Below are 21,467 nucleotides of genomic sequence, written 5' to 3'. Positions count from 1 at the left end.
GTGAGAATCAATAAAAACTAAACCAAAAAAAAAAAAAAAAAAAAAAAAAGTAAAATCTGTGTTTTTTGGGGGGTTTATTTTTTTCCTGAAATTCCAAGTTCACCCTACTTTTATTTATTATTTTACAGTGCAGATGTGTATCTCCCTACTCAACTGATTATATTCATAACGTAAAATGAAGGGTTATTGAAAAAAGAATGAAGCAATTTCATTACAAAATATATTAAATAGGTAAGGTAATATCCAGGCAAATCACAAATATGATCAACTTTTCAATCAATCGACTTTAATTTTCTGTTTTATAGGTGCTCAGTGTGCCCACAACTTGCAGCATCTGAACCATCAATGCAATGAAAGGCACATATTCAAATTAATATTAGAGGCAGAAGATGATCTTTTTTAATTATAATTTTAAAAAAATATTCAACTGTCAGGTCATAAAGACAGTTTTGACTTGAAACAAAGGGGTTTTTTTTTCCAATCAATGGGACCTTTAAATTATTGCACATTTCTGTGTTCTTTATCTTTAATATTCTGCTTATCTGTTCAGTCTGATATGTTCAGATAGAGTAGGAACTGGTTTCATGAAACTGTTATCTCTGTAGACATGCCACCCGGCAGTTGAACTCTATGTGACTTTTCTCATATGTAACAAAAACATTCATTCCAGTTGGCAAAAAACCAACATGATTTGTTGAAAGAAATGTTGGGAGAAATGTTTTGTATTCATAAATGTGTCCTCAGTTGATGTGGAAATGATGTTCCTATTGCATGGTGTTGTTGTTGACATATTGTATTTTTGCCACAAGTAGCAGGATGGGACTTGGTTGTCTAGAGTGCTACTTGTAATACGTCATTTTTGTTTGACTTTGATTATTTTGATTTGTGGGATTGCCTGTGAAGACAGCATGAGAGATGGATGTAATGGTAAATGGTGTTATACTTATATAGCGCTTTTCCACCTTTATCCGCATGTCGGTGGAAATTAAACACACCGAGTTTTGGCTGAAAGAAAACTTATTCTCCGTCAATTATTCCTACGAATGCAACGTTAAGCTTCAACCACCTCAACATGATTGACAAGTAGTACTAAAAAGAGTTTAACGGAATTATAAACTAATGAGAACAATATACTAGAGCTACCGAAACTTTACCGTTACCGAGATGGTTCACGATGTCCGACGTAATTTTGACCATATCGGAAAATTCGTTTTTTTTTTAATGAAACGAAAAAACAAAAGTATTTTCAGACTGCTTTGATGATGTGTTGTTTGGCTATGCTCATTCCCCTTTAAGAACGGAGCCAGTGTGCTTACTAGAGCTGGGAATCTTTGGGCACCTAACGATTCGATTACGATTACGATTCAGAGGCTCTGATTCGATTATAAAACGATTATTGATGCACCCCCACCCTTTTTTTTTTTTTTTAATGTTTTGTACATTAGTTCCAAAATTATTCAAAAATACTCTCAGTCTAAACCAAACTACTATTTCAGTATCAAGTTAACATATAGCAGTAAACAAATATACAAAAATAACAGTAAATAAAAAACTCCAGTCCCCATTCTGTGTCAGCAGCTTTAAACTACATTCAATTAATTTAATATTGTGAATCAACCATTAAATTTGTTAAAATTGCTCCCGTTATTCCATAATTTCCCTTTTGTCTACTTTCGACATGTGAAAGTTTTAAAACTATTTTAAAGATAGATTCAAGTCAATATTTTACCGATTTAGGAGTATTTTAGATAAAAAGTTCATTAGGTTTGCTTGGAAGGTTCGCTACAACAGCCTTGCAGGGAAGTGTACTGCTTTAAGATGGCGGCCGTTTATAACACCCGCATCTAGCTTTTTGTAGATGTGCTGCTAACACTACCAAAGCTATATTGCAACTAGTCCTATATAAATGATATCCACCGTAACATTATATGGATGTACTTTGGAGCAGCTTTTCGGCAGCAGTCAGGTATGTTGTTGTGTTTTTTTATCTCGTTGCATGAGTTGAGCTAGAGCCGTGAGTTGCACATTGGCATTACCCGAGGGGCCGGGTAATGGGAAGCATGATGTTTCGCTACTCTCGCTCCGTTCCGTCCCGAAGACCGCGCGGCGCGCTGAGTGTTGTGTACTTCCGCTTTACTTCGCATATTTCAATAATCGGAATTTGGATGTTTGTGAATCGTTCTCGAATCTTCAACGGCCGAATCGCAAATAATCTGAGAATCGGAAATTTTGCACACCTCTAGTGCTTACGTGTGAAGTCACGTGGCTGTCAGGAAATCAAACAAACAGATGCCTGGTACGCTATTGCTAGCGGCTAATGCTGAAAGTAAACGTGATAGTCGGATAATAGTGAAACGGCTACTGGTAGCCATGCCACAGGCATTCCGAGTATAGCGTTAGTTGACACTCATAGTGTGGTTTTGGTGCCAAGAAAGAGCTCAACGTCGGATGTCTGAAAAATTTTGGATTCGAAAACGATGAAGTGGCCATAACCACCTATGACAGCGGTTCTAACCTTGTCAAACGGCTGAACTTAATAAGTGGATTGGGCACAGACTGCATCTAGTAATCAGTGTGTGTGTGTGTGTGATTTCCCTGATAGCTGATATGATGGTACAGCATTCAGCATAAAGTATAATCCAAAAGTGTAGCCTATAATATGACCGTTTAATGGCCACAGCTATTTTTTCGGTATGTACTTGCTTTATTTTGTGTCATTACTGCCAGCATAAAATCTTAAATGTTTCACTGGCATAAGAGTTAGAGCAGTATAGCTTAATGTGTCTGTGTGTGGGGGATGGGTGTGTGTGCGTGAGTGTATTTCAGAAAATGCTCTGGGGAAAAAAACCTGAAACCTTGAAGTAAACACTTGTGTTGAGTAATCATGTCACAGCAGCCATTGACAATAAGTTGTCTGATACTTTGTCCTCTGTTTGAAGTGTACTATTCAAGCTGTAAATCATTTGTGTTACAATGACATTTTTGTAAAGTGGCCAATGGCCATATTGATATTTACTAGAGCTGGGAATCTTTGGGCACCTAACGATTCGATTACGATTACGATTCAGAGGCTCTGATTCGATTATAAAACGATTATTGATGCACCCCCCCCCCCTTTTTTTTTTTTTTTTTTTTTTTTAATGTTTTGTACATTAGTTCCAAAATTATTCAAAAATACTCTCAGTCTAAACCAAACTACTATTTCAGTATCAAGTTAACATATAGCAGTAAACAAATATATAAAAATAACAGTAAATAAAAAACTCCAGTCCCCATTCTGTATCAGCAGCTTTAAACTAAGTTCAATTAATTTAATGTTGTGAATCAACCGTTAAAGTTGTTAAAATTGCTCCCGTTATTCCATAATTTCCCTTTTGTCTACTTTCGACATGTGAAAGTTTTAAAACTATTTTAAGATAGATTCAAGTCAATATTTTACCGATTTAGGAGTATTTTAGATAAAAAGTTAATTAGGTTTGCTTGGAAGGTTCACTACAACAGCCTTGCAGGGAAGTGTACTGCTTTAAGATGGTGGCCGTTTACTAACGCCCACATCTAGCTTTTTGTAGATGTGCTGCTAAGGCTACCGAATCTATAATGCATCTAGTCCTGTAGAAATGATATCTACCGTAACATTATGTGGATGTACTTTGTAGCAGCTTTTCGGCAGCAGTCAGGTATGTTGTTGTGTTTTTTTTATCTCGTGGCATGAGTTGAGCTAGAGCCGTGGGTTGAGCATTGGCATTACCCAAGGGGCCGGGTAATGAGAAGCATGATGTTTCGCTACTCTCGCTCCATTCCTTATTCCGAAGACCGCGCGGCACGCTGAGTGTGTTGTACTTCCGCTTTACTTGGCATATTTCAATAATCGGAATTTGGATGTTTGTGAATCGTTGTCGAATCTTCCACGGCCGAATCGCGAATAATCTAAGAATCGGAAATTTTGCACACCTCTAATATTTACTATGTTGTACATTGTTCAAGTCATACAAGGTGTTATCAATGTTCATACGTGAATGCTTCTTGTTTACAAGATATTTTTATATGCTTATATACTTAAAAGTATACATAAGTACTATATACTTATATACTTTTATATTTATTCATGCATTGATTCAGGTTTTCGAATTATATAGCAGTCCGCTTGGGAGAATTTATCGTTGTTTATGGTTTTTGAGGTAAATGTTCTCAATTTACAGTGATACGTACTTAGGGCCATATTGCCCAGCCCAACAATATACTAATTTTTGCAAATGTTACATATATTCTGTGATTTACAATATGACAATATGGTGTTACTGTTCGATATTAGAAAACTGTTTTTTTCCTTTTTTTTTTTTTTATTTTTCAATACATTTTCCATTCCATCCACCACTCATATTCCATCACAGCCAGATATGTGTACAAAGGATAATGCCAGGTGTGCGGATGTGAGTGTCCAGGTAAATCAAAATGGTTATAATACCTGTGATTGGCTAGCAACCAATTTAGCGTGTACCCCGCCTACTGCCCAGGTTCTGGGATAGGCTCCAGCACCCCGCGACCCTCACAAGGATAAGTGGAATGAAAGATGGATGAATGTTTATAACACGAAAATACACTCACCGGCCACTTTATTAGGTACACCATGCTCGTAACGGGTTGGACCCCCTTTTGCCTTCAGAACTGCCTCAATTCTTCGTGGCATAGATTCGACGAGGTGCTGGAAGCATTCCTCAGAGAGTTTGGTCAATATTGACGTGATGGCATCACACAGTTGGTGCAGATTTGTCGGCTGCACATCCATGATGCGAATCTCCTGTTCCACCACATCCCAAAGATGCTCTATTGGATTGAGATCTGGTGACTGTGGAGGCCATTTGGGTACAGTGAACTCATTGTCATGTTCAAGAAACCAGTCTGAGATGATTCCAGCTTTATGACATGGCGCATTATCCTGCTGAAAGTAGCCATCAGAAGTTGGGTACATTGTAGTGATGCCCGATAATACATTTTTCAACCGATATCGATAACCGATAATTTCCTGCCCCTTCCACCCGATAACCGATAATGTCACGCGGATAATTCTATTCAAATATGTATGTAAAATGTTAAAGTATACAAAGATCAAATGTTACTGTGCAAAAATGTAATTTAGTGCTATTTTTTTCCACATCAAATGTGAACAAGTAGTAAATTCCAACATCTAAACAATGGCAAGGACATTGTGTAATGGTAAGCTTTTGGCAACAATTACTTAGAGAGTAAACACCCAAGTTGCACAAAAATGTTTTTAAAAGTAAGCCATTCCTAACATATAACACATTACTACACTGCAAAAACACCTCCTTAAAACTAGCAGAATTGGACAAAACTGTCGATTGCGCACATTTGGAGGCTAAATCAAGTATATAATTATCGGATTGCATTATCGGTTGAATTTCATTTTATCTGGATTATCTGTGTGACTTCATTATTGCCATTATCGGCCGATAATTATCGGTGACCGATATTATCGTGCACCTCTAGTACATTGCGGTCATAAAGGGATGGACATGGTCAGCAACAATACTCAGGTAGGCTGTGGCGTTCCAACGATGCTCAATTGGTACCAAGGGGCTCAAAGAGTGCCAAGACAATATTCCCCACACCATTACACCACCACCACCGGCCTGAACCGTTGATACAAGGCAGGTTGGACCCATGCTTTCATGTTGTTGACGCCAAATTCTGACCCTAGCATCCAAATGTCGCAGCAGAAATCGAGACTCATCAGACCAGGCAACATTTTTCCAATCTTCTATTGTCCAATTTCGATGAGCTTGTGCAAATTGTAGCCTCAGTTTCGGGTTCTTAGCTGAAAGGAGTGGCACCCGGCGTGGTCTTCTGCTGCTGTAGCCCATCTGCCACAAAGTTCGACGTACTGTGCGTTCAGAGATGCTCTTCTGCCTACCTTGGTTGTAACGGGTGGTTATTTGAGTCACGGTTGCCTTTCTATCAGCTCAAACCAGTCTGGCTATTCTCCTCTGACCTCTGGCATCAACAAGGCATTTCCGCCCATAGAACTGGCGCTCACTGGATATTTTTTCTTTTTCGGACCATTCTCTGTAAACCCTAGAGATGGTTGTGTGTGAAAATCCCAGTAGATCAGCAGTTTCTGAAATACTCAGACCAGCCCTTCTAGCACCAACAACCACGCCACGTTCAAAGTCACTCAAATCACCTTTCTTCCCCATACTGATGCTTGGTTTGAACTGCAGGAGATTGTCTTAAACCATGTCTACATGCCTAAATGCACTGAGTTGCCACCATGTGATTGGCTGATTAGAAATTACGTGTGAACGAGCAGTTGGACAGGTGTACCTAATAAAGTGGCCGGTGAGTGTATACTGTACATAGAGTTGCATATGGGAAATATTTTCTTGAACAGCAGGTTGTAATTTGGGCTGAGTTTTATTTGGCCAGGTTTTATGGTGTGATTGGGCTCGAGACTGTCTTTCTGATGTGACGACCTTGTTGAACGCCACTTCTAGGTGGAGTCCTGGTTCTCGGTCAACTTTTTGTTTTTCTATGACCTATTTCTGAAGACTGCTCCATGGAATGAGCTCCAACTCTTTGACGCGTCGTGTTAGTGTTTCAGGGTACAGTGATTGAATGTTTTATTATGAGAGTAAGCATTCACTTTCACGTCACTTTCAGAGTTACTCAGAGAAATTGCGAACTAGTTGGCTAGTAATATAATGCTTTTACCCCAGCCTGAGTGAGGATTTCAGCAGCAGTGTTTTTTTGATTAGATGTGTTCTAGAAGTTTACCTAACAGTTCATGGACGCTACCAAGTGCTAGCACAGCTAGCCAGACTCCACGATCCATCCAGCTAATCACTTAACTGTGATTATGTATGTGATTATCGTGTTATGTATTTAACTGGAAGCACATGCTTCATTGTGCTGGAAAACGACATAATGAAATAAAAAGGCCATTGTGGAAAAAAGACAATGTAGAAAATGACTTTGTGAAAAACGTGTAAAGGTGTACAAAATGACATTTTGAAATAAAAAGGTATTGTGGAAAAAGGCATTATGAAATAAATAAAATACATTGTGAAAAATGTCTTTTATCATCAGTTTTTTTTATATATATTATTACCTCATTTTCCAATTTAAGGCCCATATTGTACAATTTTATTTACAAAAAATAAAAAGGTATTGTGGAAAAAGACTATGAATATGAATAAAAAGCGTTTTTCATAATGTTTTGTTAATGTTACCTCATTTTCCAATTTGAGGCCCATATTACACAATTCGTTATTCATCAAAGGGTATTTATTTCCATTTTTATTTATTTAATTGAAACCCTCTTGGGGTGCCATACCAACCCACCAATGGGGATGGTTATCACGCAGTGTCATAATAATCACTGTAAATAAATAAATAAAATGAAAAATATTTGAAAAACGAAAAGGTTGTCATATCCAAGCCAAGATGTTGAGTTTCTCTTTAAGAAATGAATGACTGCTGTGTTAATTGGAATTTACTCAAAAGAGTGCAACATACCTAACATATAAAGAGGGCTAGATGTCTGATGTGCGGTAAGAGTCAAAGGGGATGGGTGTCGTCGCTTTCTGTGAATTTTCCGTCAGGACCGTTCGACAAAGCAACATTACAGTCATAAGAGCGTCTACTTTAACAAAGCTATTAATTGCACAATTTTCACCCATTCTCAAACGGCTTGGTTAGATCGTAATTGGCAGAGATGCCGCCAGCGACTTACACCGCCGGCTACGCATATAGACTTCCAGCCTTATATGATATCCATATGGCTGCATGCTGTGCCGTCGTGCTGTTTTTCCCCCATTACGTGTGTGCCCTCTTGTGGTAGAAAATATTAACGCGTTGCAAACATGGATGTAAAAGTAAATACAGTAAATTTGTACGAATGTCTAAAAAGAAAATATTCAATCCATCTAGTCCCTAGATTCTAGTGAAAATTTTACTGTGGCTTTAATCCCTCTCAGACAAATTTACATATTTATTTTTTTTGTTTTTTGCGTATTCGGAAGAATAAATGACATTTCCCGCGCTGAACCGTCATGCAGTGTTACGCAATACATCCTGTTTGCCACGGCACGAATTTCGACAGCGAACCTCCATCTTCATTCGACGAAGGTGATCTTAACAAGGTACGGCTCATCGGGTTTCCCTGTAAAATTAACATAAACTATTTTTTTCCCCTTCAGCAACCGGTGGTTTGAGCCATGAGCTGCAGCACAGCATTCATGTCGGTATGTTACGCAATTTATAACTTCGCTTTCAACGTGAACTGGTTTGCTAGTTAAGCCTTTACAGGGCATTTTCCTAAATAATATAAACAAAAAACAATGAAAGTGTCATTGGGGACTTTTACCAGTGCGTGTTCCTGTTTAAAGTAAATTAAAAAATGTTTTTCTTTCCCCTTTTTTTAAATTAACATTTTATACATTTCTAATTACATTAGTTCCTTGAAGAATTATATATAAAAAAATAGTGATTAAATAAAAAAATAAATAAAAAATAAAGTATATACTGTAAGTTTAGAGCTGGCGTACACATACATATACATATCATTTTGGGTGCCCCACTTACACTGAATGTTAATATTGTGGCCACAGTACTTAATTCGTAAATCGTAACGTGCCGGAATGCAAACTTGCAATGTATATATGATATCCCAGGAATGCAAGGTGAGCACAAGTACCGGTGTTCTGCAATTCTTTCCCACGCGGCGAGACGTCTACACAATGCTCAATGCGCTTGCGCAAGCATCCAGATTCCACTCGCATGAGCACATCGGTTAAAAGCAGAGAGTACTCACTATTTTTGTTTTTATTGAGTATTTTATTACCTTTTCATTGCCCCCAAAATACTTTTTGCATGTTGTATGTCCCTCTCATACTTTTAACCATTGTGTTTTCTTATGTTAGCTTATAAGCAGTGCTGTTCCATTAGTCACGTAGCGTATTTAAACCTTCCTTATTTGATATAACTACATTTAAGTATTTTCTTAAGGCAGTTTTTGGTACGTTCTGCCTGTATGCCTCTAAACAAAACAAGTTGAAAGCGTGCGGTAGTACTTTGGGTGTCAAATTCGCGTCATACCATTTTGCCGATGTAGCACATTTTGGCAGAACACCGGAACACATACAGATTGGGCCGTAATTCAACATGCAAATGCCTGCTTGCCTTTAGATAATATACATGGTAAGTGTTGATGACAACCAGTAAGTAACATTTATACAAAATATAAGTGTGAGTTCTGGGACAAAAAATACATTTATTGGCACATGGAACACATACTTGTGAGGAGAATTTCTCATTTAGAGACTAGGATGGGCATCTTGATTCGGTAGTCTTTCTTCACATGAAACACATACTTGTGAGCAGAATTTCTCATTTAGAGACTGAGATGGGCATCTTGATTCGGTAGTCTTTCTTCAACGAACAACACCTCATGCCAGAAGTCAACAAAATCCTGTTCCGGCACGACTCGGCACAAATTGAGCCCTGTGTGCCCTACATGATCCAAATTTGTGATGTCCATCTACAGGTATGTGTACGCCAGGTCTTAATGGGGTTATTCAAAATTTTCTAAATTACTAAAAATAGTCACTTGCCCTATGAAGGGTTAAATAAAGCACTTTAATTCAAACAGAAATACTGACAAGATATTTTCAGGTAGAGATAGACCAATTATCAGCGGGCCATTTATTGATGGCAATATTTGGAAAATGTATGTATATTTTATCGGCCTTTTTTAAAATCCGACCGGCCAATATAGAAAAATCATTTCAAAACTGGTTTATTTTGGCTCAGATGCAGCCACACTCCTCACTCCAGCCTGCTGTCTCCTGCATTAGTGTTCACCCGGTCTGCTGATTGGTTAAGTGGTAACGGTAAATAAAGTTACACTTGTATTGGGCTTTTCCATCTTTTTAAGACCATGAAAGAACTTCACACTATATATCCTCATTTACCTACTGGTGACGCAGCACCACGGGCAACGTGGGGTTGTATGTCTTGCTCAAGGATACTTAGACGAGGTCATTACCAGGGCTTTCTTTTCTGTGGATAATTTTCAGAGAACTATTTAACCTTTAATACAACTTTATAAGAAATGATTCTAGGAGTCTAGGAAATTCAGGCACATCTGGAGCTATTATTTTCTATTTGTGTGACTCAATAAACATGCTTTTTGCATTTCAATGAAGTTCAATGTTTGCATTATTCCTTTTTTTTTAACGCCAATTTTTACACTTACTGCAAATTAATATTGGCTCCAAAAATCGGTTACTGGCCTCTCTAACTCCTAATTATCGATATGGGCCCCGAAAAACCCATTAGGTCGATCTCTAATATACATCTCTACAGTAGAATGAAAAAGTATCTGAACCTTTTGGAATTTCTCACATTTCTGCATAAAATCACCATCAAATTTGATCTGATCTTTGTCAAAATCACACAAATGAAAAAACAGTGTCTGCTTTAACTAAAACCAGCCAAACATTTATAGGTTTTCATATTTTAATGAGGATAGCATGCAAACAATGACAGAAGGGGGAAAAATAAGTATGAGAACCATCACACATCAATATTTTGTGCCCCCCTCCCCTCCTTGTTTCATCAGTCCACAAAATATTTTGGCAAAACCTCTATAGAGTGTCCAAATGCCTTTTTGCGAACATTAAACGAGCAACAATGAGGTTTTTTTTAGACAGCAGTGGTTTCCTCTGTGGAGTCCTCCCATGAACACCATTCTTGGTCATAGTTTTACATATAGTTGATGTGTGCAAAGAGATATTGGACTCTCCCAGTGTTTTCTGTAAGTCTTTAGCAGACACTCTAGGGTTCTTTTTTACCTCTCTGAGTATTCTGCGCTGAACTATTGGCGTCATTTTTTGTGGACGGCCACTCCTTGGGAGAAAAGCAACAGTGCCAAATTCTCTCCATTTGTAGACAACTTCTCTGACTGTCGATTGATGAACTGTCACGAGGTGCGTACCCAAATGCAGGGAAAGTGAGGCGAGGCAGGTAGATGGTGCAAAAACGTTTTAATCAATGCCAACAAAAAACAAAGTATCAACAAAACGACCGGGGAATCCAAAAAGTCTTAACACTGAGGCAAACAAAAGTATCACTAATAAAAGACTGCTTTTCAAAAACTTACACGGAACACGAGGGCTTGGAAGATCTTGGCTTTGACACGGACGTAGACGCTGACATTGACAATGACGCAACAAGGGGTGACAAGAAACTGGATCATTATATACACACGCAGACAAGGGGTAACGAGACGAGGAACAGCTGGGTAACACAGGATGCAGATTGCAGGACACTAGAAGGCACAACAGGTGAAATCAATGGGCAATCACAGAGACAAGTCACACAAGGAGAAAACTAACACAAAACCTAACAGTACCCCCCCCTCAAGGGACGGATCCCAGACGTCCCGAGGAAACAAAAAGTCATAAGGTTGCTCGGAGGAGGGAGCAACACCAGCCCGTTAGGGCCAGTCAGGCGGGCGTCCAGGACGCCAGACATGGGCTGACCGCAAGGGTCGATCTGGAGGGCGTCCAGGGCGCCAGACGTTTGGCGACCGCACGGGCCGATCAGGCGGGCGTCCCAGACGAGGCAGTGTTCGATCCTTCATGCCGCCAAGCCGTGGCAAGAAGCGGGGAGCAGCATCGTCGGGGCGAGGGCCAGGAACTTCGGCGTCTGCTGGCGGGACAGCAGCGGTGTCGTCTGCTGGCGGGACAGCAGCGTGGTCGTCTGCTGGCGGGACAGCAGCGTGGTCGTCTGCTGGCGGGACAGCAGCGTGGTCGTCTGCTGGCGGGACAGCAGCTTGGTCGTCTGCTGGCGGGACAGCACTGCGGGGAGCCGGCGCGGGAGGAACTTGACTGCGGGGAGCTGGCGCGGGAGGAACTTGACTGCGGGGAGCCGGCGCGGGAGGAACTTGACTGCGGGGAGCCGGCGCGGGAGGAACTTGACTGCGGGGAGCCGGCGCGGGAGGAACTTGACTGCGGGGAGCCGGCGCGGGGGGAACTTGACTGCGGGGAGCCGGCGCGGGGGGAACTTGACTGCGTGGAGCCGGCGCGGGGGGAACTTGACTGCGTGGAGCCGGCGCGGGGGGAACTTGACTGCGTGGAACCGGCGCGGGGGGAACTTGACTGCGTGGAGCCGGCGCGGGGGGAACTTGACTGCGTGGAGCCGGCGCGGGAGGAACTTGACTGCGGGGAGCCGGCGCGGGCCCATGCCGTCGGCGCGGACGAGCACGCCGAGGCTTCCATACGGTGTTGGATGGCAGACTGTGTGGCACATTACTTGGTGGGATTGAAGGAGGGGTGAAGGAACTACGGCCCTTACCTGGGCGCCCCCGCTGGCCGCCACGCGGAGGTCCAGGGTAGATGGCCAAACGGGAACCCAGGTAAGGGTCCAGGGAAAAAGGCTGGGAAGGGGACGTGTAATGAGGTAGGCCTGAAAAAAACCGAGAGGGTGAAAAAAAAAGGCATGAACTCAAAATCTGGGTCGGGATCGCTGTCGGAAAGAATGTTAATTAAGTCAGGGCCTTCTTCACAATCGGAGAAATCTGAATCCAGAAACAGGTGAGGAGCAAGGCTGGGGGGTCGGAGGTTTCCCGCTGGGTCCATATTTGGTTGCGTCATTCTGTCACGAGGTGCGTGGGCAGGCAGGGGGTGTGTGGACCCAAATGCAGGGAAAGTGAGGCGAGGCAGGTAGATGGTGCAAAAACGTTTTAATCAATGCCAACAAAAAACAAAGTATCAACAAAACGACCGGGGAATCCAAAAAGTCTTAACACTGAGGCAAACAAAAGTATCACTAACAAAAGACTGCTTTTCAAAAACTTAGACGGAACACGAGGGCTTGGAAGATCTTGGCTTTGACACGGACGTAGACGCTGACATTGACAATGACGCAACAAGGGGTGACAAGAAACTGGGTCATTATATACACACGCAGACAAGGGGTAACGAGACGAGGAACAGCTGGGTAACACAGGATGCAGATTGCAGGACACTAGAAGGCACAACAGGTGAAATCAATGGGCAATCACAGAGACAAGTCACACAAGGAGAAAACTAACACAAAACCTAACATGAACATCCTGATTTTTAGAAAATGGTTTTGTAACCTTTCCCATCTTTATACAAGTCAACAATCGCTGATCGCAGTTCTTCAGACAGCTCTTTTGACCGAGCCATGATGCACATCGGACAATGCTTCTCATCAAGACAATTCTTACCAGGTGTGTGTTTTATAGTGGGCAGGGCAGCTTTAAACCACTCATCAGTGATTGTGCAATGTGCGCACACACCTGACTGTTTGGTAAAAATTGGATTCAATTGCTCTTTAAGTCTCCTTAGGCAGAGGGTTAACTTATTTTTCCCGCTTCTGTCATTGTTTGCATCCTATCCTCATTAAAATATAAAAACTTATAAATGTTTGGGTGGTTTTAGTTAAAGCAGACAGTTTTTTCATCTGTGTGATTTTGACAAAGATTAGATGACATTTGATGTGGATTTTATGCAGAAATGTGAGAAATTACAAAAGGTTCACATACTTTTTCGTACTACTGTAGAATTTACCAACCAAATTTCACTGATCCACAAATAACATATGAGTATCAATTCTAATTGTGCAAATAATTCATCTAATTATTCAGCCCTGAGAAAACAAAATCGCTCCCCTAAGATCAGTGCATAACCATCCTTAAACAATGGAGGAGTAGCAATTTTAGTCAGCCTCCACCTCCACATATTTACAAATAATTAACTGATAAATTTAGTTGTAATTATTTTAAAATTAAAAAGTACAATAATTATTAATAATCCAAAAAATAGAAAATGGTTTTAATTCCATCCACCCAGCCATTATCTGCGGGGTCGGGTCGCACAGAGTAAAGCATAGCATACAATAAAATAGTTTGGTTTAGAGTTTTATAATAGTACATAGTAGTACACATTTTGTGGTAAAAACTGGACATCAATACATCTCCTCTTCCTAAAAATTGAATGACCAATATAAAGTACAAATTTTCACAGTAGCAAATATTTCCGTCAACAGGAAGTGCAGTGTCTCACTCAAGAAACGCCACTGCACATATGTTTTTTTTTTGTTTTGCAACAGCAAAACAGCCTAGTTGTACTGAAAGGGCATTCACAGTTCTTTCTCAAGGTTTCTTATTTTTCCCCCAAATGTTTTTTTTTTTCCCCATTAAAAAAAAAAAAATCATATACAAATATGTTTATTCTTATATTCTTATTTTTCTTAGTATTTATTTAACAATGTAACTACAGATTATAATTAACTAAATAATAAATTATAAATAATTGTGAATGGCTGGCAATCAATTCAGGGTGTACCCCGCCTACTGCCCATCTTTAGCTTGGATGGGCTTCCAGACCTTCTGGGAACCTCGTGAGGATAAGTGGCAGGGAAGATGAATGCATGAATTATTATCAATTTTAATGTCAGCCGTTTGTATTTGAAGCCCTTTGGGATCTCTGTAGCTTTGCAAGCAAGACGGTACTTCCTGATTCATCATGCACTTGAGGTCTTGCAAACCTCAAGTCCCCAGCCATCTGATGTTCGAGCCATTCAAGAGAAAGAGGTGGGAGTTGCAGACGTGACCAATAAGTGACTATCTGCTTGACAACTACTGCGAAATGCAAAGCGATTTTAGTAGATAGATCAATTTCCGAAGTTTTGTCTGAAATACGCTCCATATTCTCATTAAAAGAGGGACATCGATGTCACCAAAAGCTTTTTTTGACAGGAAACAATGTTTTTGTGAGTGTGAGCCATCGTTCAGTCTGAAACTGTATATATTCTAAAAGGTCCTCCCATAAAACAGGTCTCAATTGGATCTTTCCTAGATTAACATGTGGAATATACTTTATTTGTAGCGGATCCATGGAACAATCCATTTTGATCTAGGATCTTTGGTGATTTAGCATGAAATTTTTTTCACCTGACTTGACAAAGCTACTTTTCATGAACAGAAAAGGGGTGCATAAAATGGGAGTTCACAGATTGTTCATCTGAGCATAACTCTTCTGTGATTAGTCATACATTTGAAGTGGGTGTCTCGGGACCCAAATGTGCATTTATTTCAGCCTCCAAGAAGGTATCAATAATTGGTGCCGTGTGATATTTGTGGGTCCAAGTTTTAGGTCAATCGCAGTATACCTTCAAGTTGAGATCAACCGATATGATTTTTTTTTTCAGGACCGATACCGATTATTAGTAGTTAGAGGGGCCGATAACCGATTTTTGAAGCCAATATTCATTTGCAGTAAAGGTGTAAAAATTGCCATAAAAAATATTCAATAGTGCAAGCGCTGAACTTCATTGAAATGCCCGAAGTATGTTTATTGAATCACACAAACAGAAAATAATAGCTCCAGAAGTGCCTGAATTTCCTAGATTCAGAAACATTTCTTATGAAGTCGAATAAAAGGTTAAATAAATAGCTCTCTGAAATTTTTCCACAGAAAAGAAAGCCCTGATGACCTCGTCTCAGTATGCTTGAGCAAGATACCAAACCCCAAATTGCTCCTGGTGCTGCATCACTCGTAGGTGTTTGAGCATACAGTGTGAAGCACTTTGAGGACCTTAAAAAGGTGGAAAGGCACAATTCAAGTGTAACTCAATTTACTATTACCATTTAACCAATCAGAGAACGGGGTGAATACTATTGCAGGAGACAGCAGGCAGGAGAGAGGCGCGGCTGCATCATAGCCGAAATAACCAAGTTTTAAATAGATTTTTTTCATATCAGCCGTTCGGTTAAAAAAAAAATGCCGATACCAATATACGTCAAATTTCTAAATATCGGCGCCGATAACCGGTCTGTCTCTGCTTTTAAGTAACTGCCTATGCTAGCAACCAAATGCAGTCTAGATCAGCTTTGTAAAGCAGTTTTACTATCTTTATTTGTGGGTGTGATTTATGATTTTTTTTTTTTTGCAGGTCAACTTGATGTCTAACAATGAAATATCCTATGTTGAGTTTCTTCATGAATGTGAAGGCAGATTCTATTTTCAAGGTCAAATCAGTCCCTTACATTTTTACTATAAGTTTTTACAGTAGGTGTTCTGCTCACAATTATGGTCATCTAACTTTACAATATGTTCAGTTGCTGCTAGTATTTACTTTTATTAATGAATAGTCAAATGATTACCTTACTGTACAGTTGGATGTGTATGTAAGTATATGCAGTATTGTATAGGCTATATAGCGCACAGTAAACTAAATTTGGTTAACAATGTCATAAAACCTATTCAGTGTTTGTGGAAGGCTGTCCACCAGTATTCTAAACATTATTGAAAAATATTCAGCCTTATTAACTATTGGTTAATTACTTTCCTTTTTATATTTTTTTCCCAGTGAAAAGTCTAAAATCTTACCTTTCTCTCTTGCATTCACAGTTCTCGTGGATGAAACAGGTAATTAAATTGAAAGTGCAATACATATGGCCTTCTATTATGTAAATATTATATCAGGTGTATTAACAAATGAGAATATATAAATATATATATGTATATATTGTATTCCAGATGGGAATCTGAGAACCGACTGTTTCAAAAAGTCTTCAAAATGTCTTACTTCTTTGATCCAAGTTCAGAACCAATACCTGCTTTTAAAAGATGACAACCAATTTGGAATCCAGACGTTAACTATTGCTCAGCAAGACTCGCCAAGTAAGAAATCAATTATGTTTTTGCAAGGATATTTCGATTTCAGGTTTTCAAGTTTTTCTTTTGAAATGGCATTTTACAGTGCAACCTCACAACTGACATTTCATAACCTATTATGATTGGAGAACATCCCTTAAATTTTTTAAATTAACAATCAATAATGTGTAAAATAAAAATAAGAGCAATATTTATTAATCACAAGTGACCATTTATCTTGCTGCTAGACACAGTAGCAGAAGCTTTCAGCATACACATCCAGGCATGAAAATCTCTCACCTTTTGGCGATATTCACCGTTTTGAAGTCAAAAAGGGTGAATTGTGTAGACCCGAGGACAACATTTTTAAAAGGGGGGGGCAGGAGATTTTTAATGTCGGACGCTTGGTATGCAAGCGGGGAAAGCGGCACAAAGCCAAAAAAGCGCACCAGAGTGACCAAAACATTGACTTATTTCAACGAAACAATGAGGGTACACTGTTGTGTCCTGTCTGTTCAATGCCAAGCTTGGATGAACGGCGGCTGTGAATGAACACTTAATGCGCCTTCACCCAGTTGTAATTTTGGAAGACGACAGAAGACAATTACAACCTGGCAGATCGTAAGTCCATTTTAACTAACTAACTAACTAACTAACTAACTAACTAACTAACTAACTAACGACATGTTTTATTAAAGGTGCTAAGCCTGTCACTATTTGCAATGACTCCATTTATCGCACGTTAGATAAAATTGAGGGCGGTAATTTTCACGGCTGCTTTTTATCGCCGTGCGTGCATACATTTGTGCATGCGCGCTGATGGCATATGAGACAACAGTTCCTTTCACAGATGTTTATTGGTCATCAACACGCCGTAGAATTAAAGTTCAGACATCCAAAATAAGGAAACATATCTATATTCAACACTGTAGACGTTAGCATTGCTACATTGAGGCTAATGGGGAAAACAGTAAAAAGTAATTAATTACAGTTACAAATAACTTCTCCCAAAAAGAGTTAGTTACTCATTTACCTGAATGTAAGAGTAATTAGTTACTTGGCAAAGTAACTGGTGTTACTTTTCAAAAAAATAAAATAAAAAACAGGTCACACTATGAGAAGTTGAACGTTTTTGGGACAGTTCTTTACCCTACACTTAACTAGACACAGGGGTATTGCGGATATTGCGATGACTAGATAGTAACATTTACAATGTTTGGAAGTCATTTCTTGTTGTGAATCAACTGTTAAAAGTTGTCAAAATTGCTCCCGTTATTGCATTAGTTCCCTTCTGTCTACTTTCGGCATGTGAAAGTTTTAAAACTGTTTCATCATTTAAAGATAGATTCAAGTCAAAAGTTTGCCGATTTTGGAGTATTTTAGATAAAAAAGTTACTTTGGTTCGCTAGGAAGGTTCTTTACAACAGAGCATTCCTGATAAGTCTACTGCTTTAAGATGGCGGCTGTTTACGAACGCCGGCGAGTCTGTCATTTCGCATCTTGTTCTCTATACATGTGATATTTACCATAGCATCATGTGGGCGTAGTTTGGAGGCTATCTGTCACATAGCGTCGCGTTGGCAACGGCGTCACAACTCCCTTCCCTCCGAGAGAGCTCTCGTCTCGGTGAGTCAGTGTCTCTCAGACTTTTCTCGCGTCATTCAACCAATGTAGTGACGCATAGTAACGCACACCTTTACATCCTCAGTAACGGTAACGGCGTTGCCAAGATGAGAAAATTAATTAGATTACTCACTATAGAAAAAAAATAACGCTGTTATTTACGCCGTTATACTCTCACGCCGTTATTAACAACACTGAAAGTGACACTTCAAAAATGAAAAATTGCTGGTTTACAGCATTTGCAAACGAAAAACATGAAAAAAATGATTACTTAAACCACATGCAATGACAAAAAGAGCTTTTTTTGCGGAGTGTAAAGCTTAGGGTTAGTGGTTTAGCAAACGTACTTCCGGTAACATTTCAAAATAAAAGCACGTCATATAAATAACAATATCTGGATTAATCCCACATACTTCAGAATCCTGATTCTACCTCAGTATTCATTCTACATAACAATAGCTTTAAAATGACACCCTTTATGAAAAATCTGATTGGCAATGAATATTATACTACACGTACTATTATATAGAGTAGTATACTATAATATTAATGCTAGATAAGTATTGTTTTGAATCTTGTTGGAAAGGCGAAGTTCTGAATCTGTTTACATTCCATACTTTTGCACTATTTAATGCTATCAGCATTTGACCTCATTGTTTATTTGTGATTTATTGTTGTTATTTACGTGTTTATTTGTACTTTAATAAAGGATTTAAGTGTTCCAAAAAGTTTTTGGGAATTATTAAGCGTCATCAAAAATGTCATTGCTAAATTAGTAAAATTTAAAAAAAAAAGAGGGGGGGGGGGTATTAGATTAGTCGAGTAATCGTAAAAATAGTTGGCTGACTAATCGTGAGAAAATTAGTCATTTGGGACAGCCCTAGTTATAGTGTACCGGAAAATATTCCCTTCACACCCTTCTCACCTTTTTAACCCCTGACCCATTTTCATGCCTGTCACTTCACTTTTAGCAATACACACATTTCTAGAGTATTGGCTAGTCCTTTTTTTTTTTTTTTTCAAAATGTGTTGCACAATTGACAACAAAAATAACCATGATGTAATGTTTTATAGCCGAGAAGCTGGCTGAGACATCAACCATGACTTGTCGAACACTAAGGTTTTATTTGTTTGTTTTGGGGCAGGGGTGTTAATTATTTACTTTTGAGGTGGTAAATTGTTGAGGCTAAACTGTTCCCTGCTTCTGCACATACAATCTTCATTTATAATTATCAGCAGGACAGTCCAAAAACTGTGGAGCTGCTAGTTATTCCATTTGAAAAGTGCGGTAGTGAGTCATCCTCAACAGTGCAAAAGCGTCCAGCCCTTTTTTGACTGGGCAGTGGATTCCCTTCCCTTTTCCTGCATATGCAACCGAGTAGAAAATGAGATCTCGGTCAGCTGTACAAACAAAGCAAAAAAACATCATTTGTTAGATTTACAGTGCTGCTCAAAAGTTTGTGAACCCCCTCAACATTTTGGAATTTTCTATTATTTCAACCTGATTTCCTAATCAATCAATTCAGTAGTTTTTTTTTGTTTTTTTAACAGTTGTGTTGTCGAGACTAAATTAAAAAGAGTTTTCATCAACTGATGTAGGTGCAAAATTGAACTGTTTGGTCACAACCAAAACCGCCATGTCTGGCGAAAAGTCAACACTGCATACCACCAAAAGAACCTTCTCCCAACAGTGAAGCATGGAGGTGGGAATGTCAAGATCTGGGCTTGCTTTTCATCCTCAGGACCTGGACAACTCCACATAGTCCAGGGAATCATGAATTCTGAGGAATATTGTCAAATCCTAGAACATAACCTGACGCCATCTGTTTTGAAGTTAAAGCTTGGCAGAAGGTGGATCATGCAACATGATAATGATCCAAAGCATTCCAGCAATACAACCAAGGAATGGCTGAAAAAGAAGAAGATTCATGTTCTGGACTGGCCCAGTCAAAGTCCTGACCTAAATCCCATTGAAATGCTGTGGCGGGACCTGAAGCGAGCAGTTCATGCCAGACGCCCATCAAACCTCTCTCAACTGACTGCGTTCTGCAAGGAAGAATGGGCAAAAATCCCCCAAAGTAGATGTGAGAGGCTGATTAGTCACTACAGAAACCGTTTGGTTGAGGTAATCTCTGCAAAAGGAGGCGCAATATCCTATTAACTGAAGGGGTTCACATACTTTTGCACACATGATATCTGAGTTTTTCTTAAATCAACCACTTTTGTTAAATAAAGAATGACAATATAACTATTTCTTTTGTTTCAGTCCATTATTTGGAATGTCAGTATTGTGGATTTGGGTATAACTTAACATTTAATAAGGTTATTTTAGTTTTTTTTTTTACAAAAAATCTGACCATCGCTGTGGGGTTCACAAACTTTCGAGCAGCACTGTATGTTTCATCTCCAATGGGATGTCATAGGGAAATACAATGCAATGTACAAAACAAAACCAAGCAAAAAAAAAAATTTTTTTTTTAAATGTTTCATTCTGTCTGCACAAAAATTTATTTAGTGTGCAATCAAAAATAAATATGGAAACAAATGTTGGATTAAATAAAATATTGAAATGATTAAACATAAATACATAAATGTTGAAATAAATAAGAATATATTAAAATATATCTTACAATAAAAATGGAAATAAGCCTTGAAAAGCAAATGGAAATATAAACACATTTTGATGATACATTAAATTGATTAGTTGTGTATTTATTTAAATTTTGCCCTCCTTTTTCTCCGTATCCCACAGCCCTTGCGGCTTATGTTTACGAAACTGAAATTAATTTTTCAGCCTAATAAAAGGCGCGAATGGCCCCTAGGGTTAAGAATCACTGATATAGTGTAAAATAATTATACCTAAACTAAAAAATAATTTGGTTTTTTCCCCTCTTTTGTCTTCAGATTGCAAATTCAGGATTCACTATTACAATGAATCTGATAAGAAGAAAAGGAAGGGCCGTCCTGTCATGCTGTATGTTAAAAAAAGCAATTGTATCGCAGTGGTTTGCTGTCGTAACGCACAAGAAATTTACACAAAGGAGAAAACTGTAAGTGCTGACAATTTCTCGAAGTATTTTAGGTCTTTACTCTAGAAAAGATTCACCAACCACATTGATTATTATAACCCATTTTGTG

The 21,467-nt window shown here is 39.0% G+C and overlaps 1 protein-coding gene across 2 annotated transcripts in view; it reads left to right on the top strand.

Moving 5' to 3' along the window:
• The first annotated feature begins 8,066 nt into the window (after window positions 1-8,066).
• The window catches only part of LOC130917881 (uncharacterized), a 21,127-nt gene continuing 7,726 nt past the window's right edge, over window positions 8,067-21,467 (top strand). Inside the window, exons 1-6 of one of the 2 annotated variants that reach the window (XM_057839626.1) lie at window positions 8,067-8,145; window positions 8,217-8,261; window positions 16,003-16,078; window positions 16,461-16,478; window positions 16,590-16,733; window positions 21,234-21,379. In XM_057839626.1, the coding sequence (XP_057695609.1) occupies window positions 8,235-8,261; window positions 16,003-16,078; window positions 16,461-16,478; window positions 16,590-16,733; window positions 21,234-21,379 (411 nt within the window). In that variant the 5' untranslated portion in view covers window positions 8,067-8,145; window positions 8,217-8,234. Of the gene's footprint in view, window positions 8,160-8,216; window positions 8,262-16,002; window positions 16,079-16,460; window positions 16,479-16,589; window positions 16,734-21,233; window positions 21,380-21,467 lie in introns of both variants that reach the window. The other variant, XM_057839627.1, reaches the window with a different exon arrangement.

Source organism: Corythoichthys intestinalis, chromosome 6 (genome assembly GCF_030265065.1).
Source record: "Corythoichthys intestinalis isolate RoL2023-P3 chromosome 6, ASM3026506v1, whole genome shotgun sequence".
Taxonomy (NCBI): domain Eukaryota; kingdom Metazoa; phylum Chordata; class Actinopteri; order Syngnathiformes; family Syngnathidae; genus Corythoichthys; species Corythoichthys intestinalis.
This window is presented reverse-complemented; position numbering and strand designations above follow the sequence as displayed.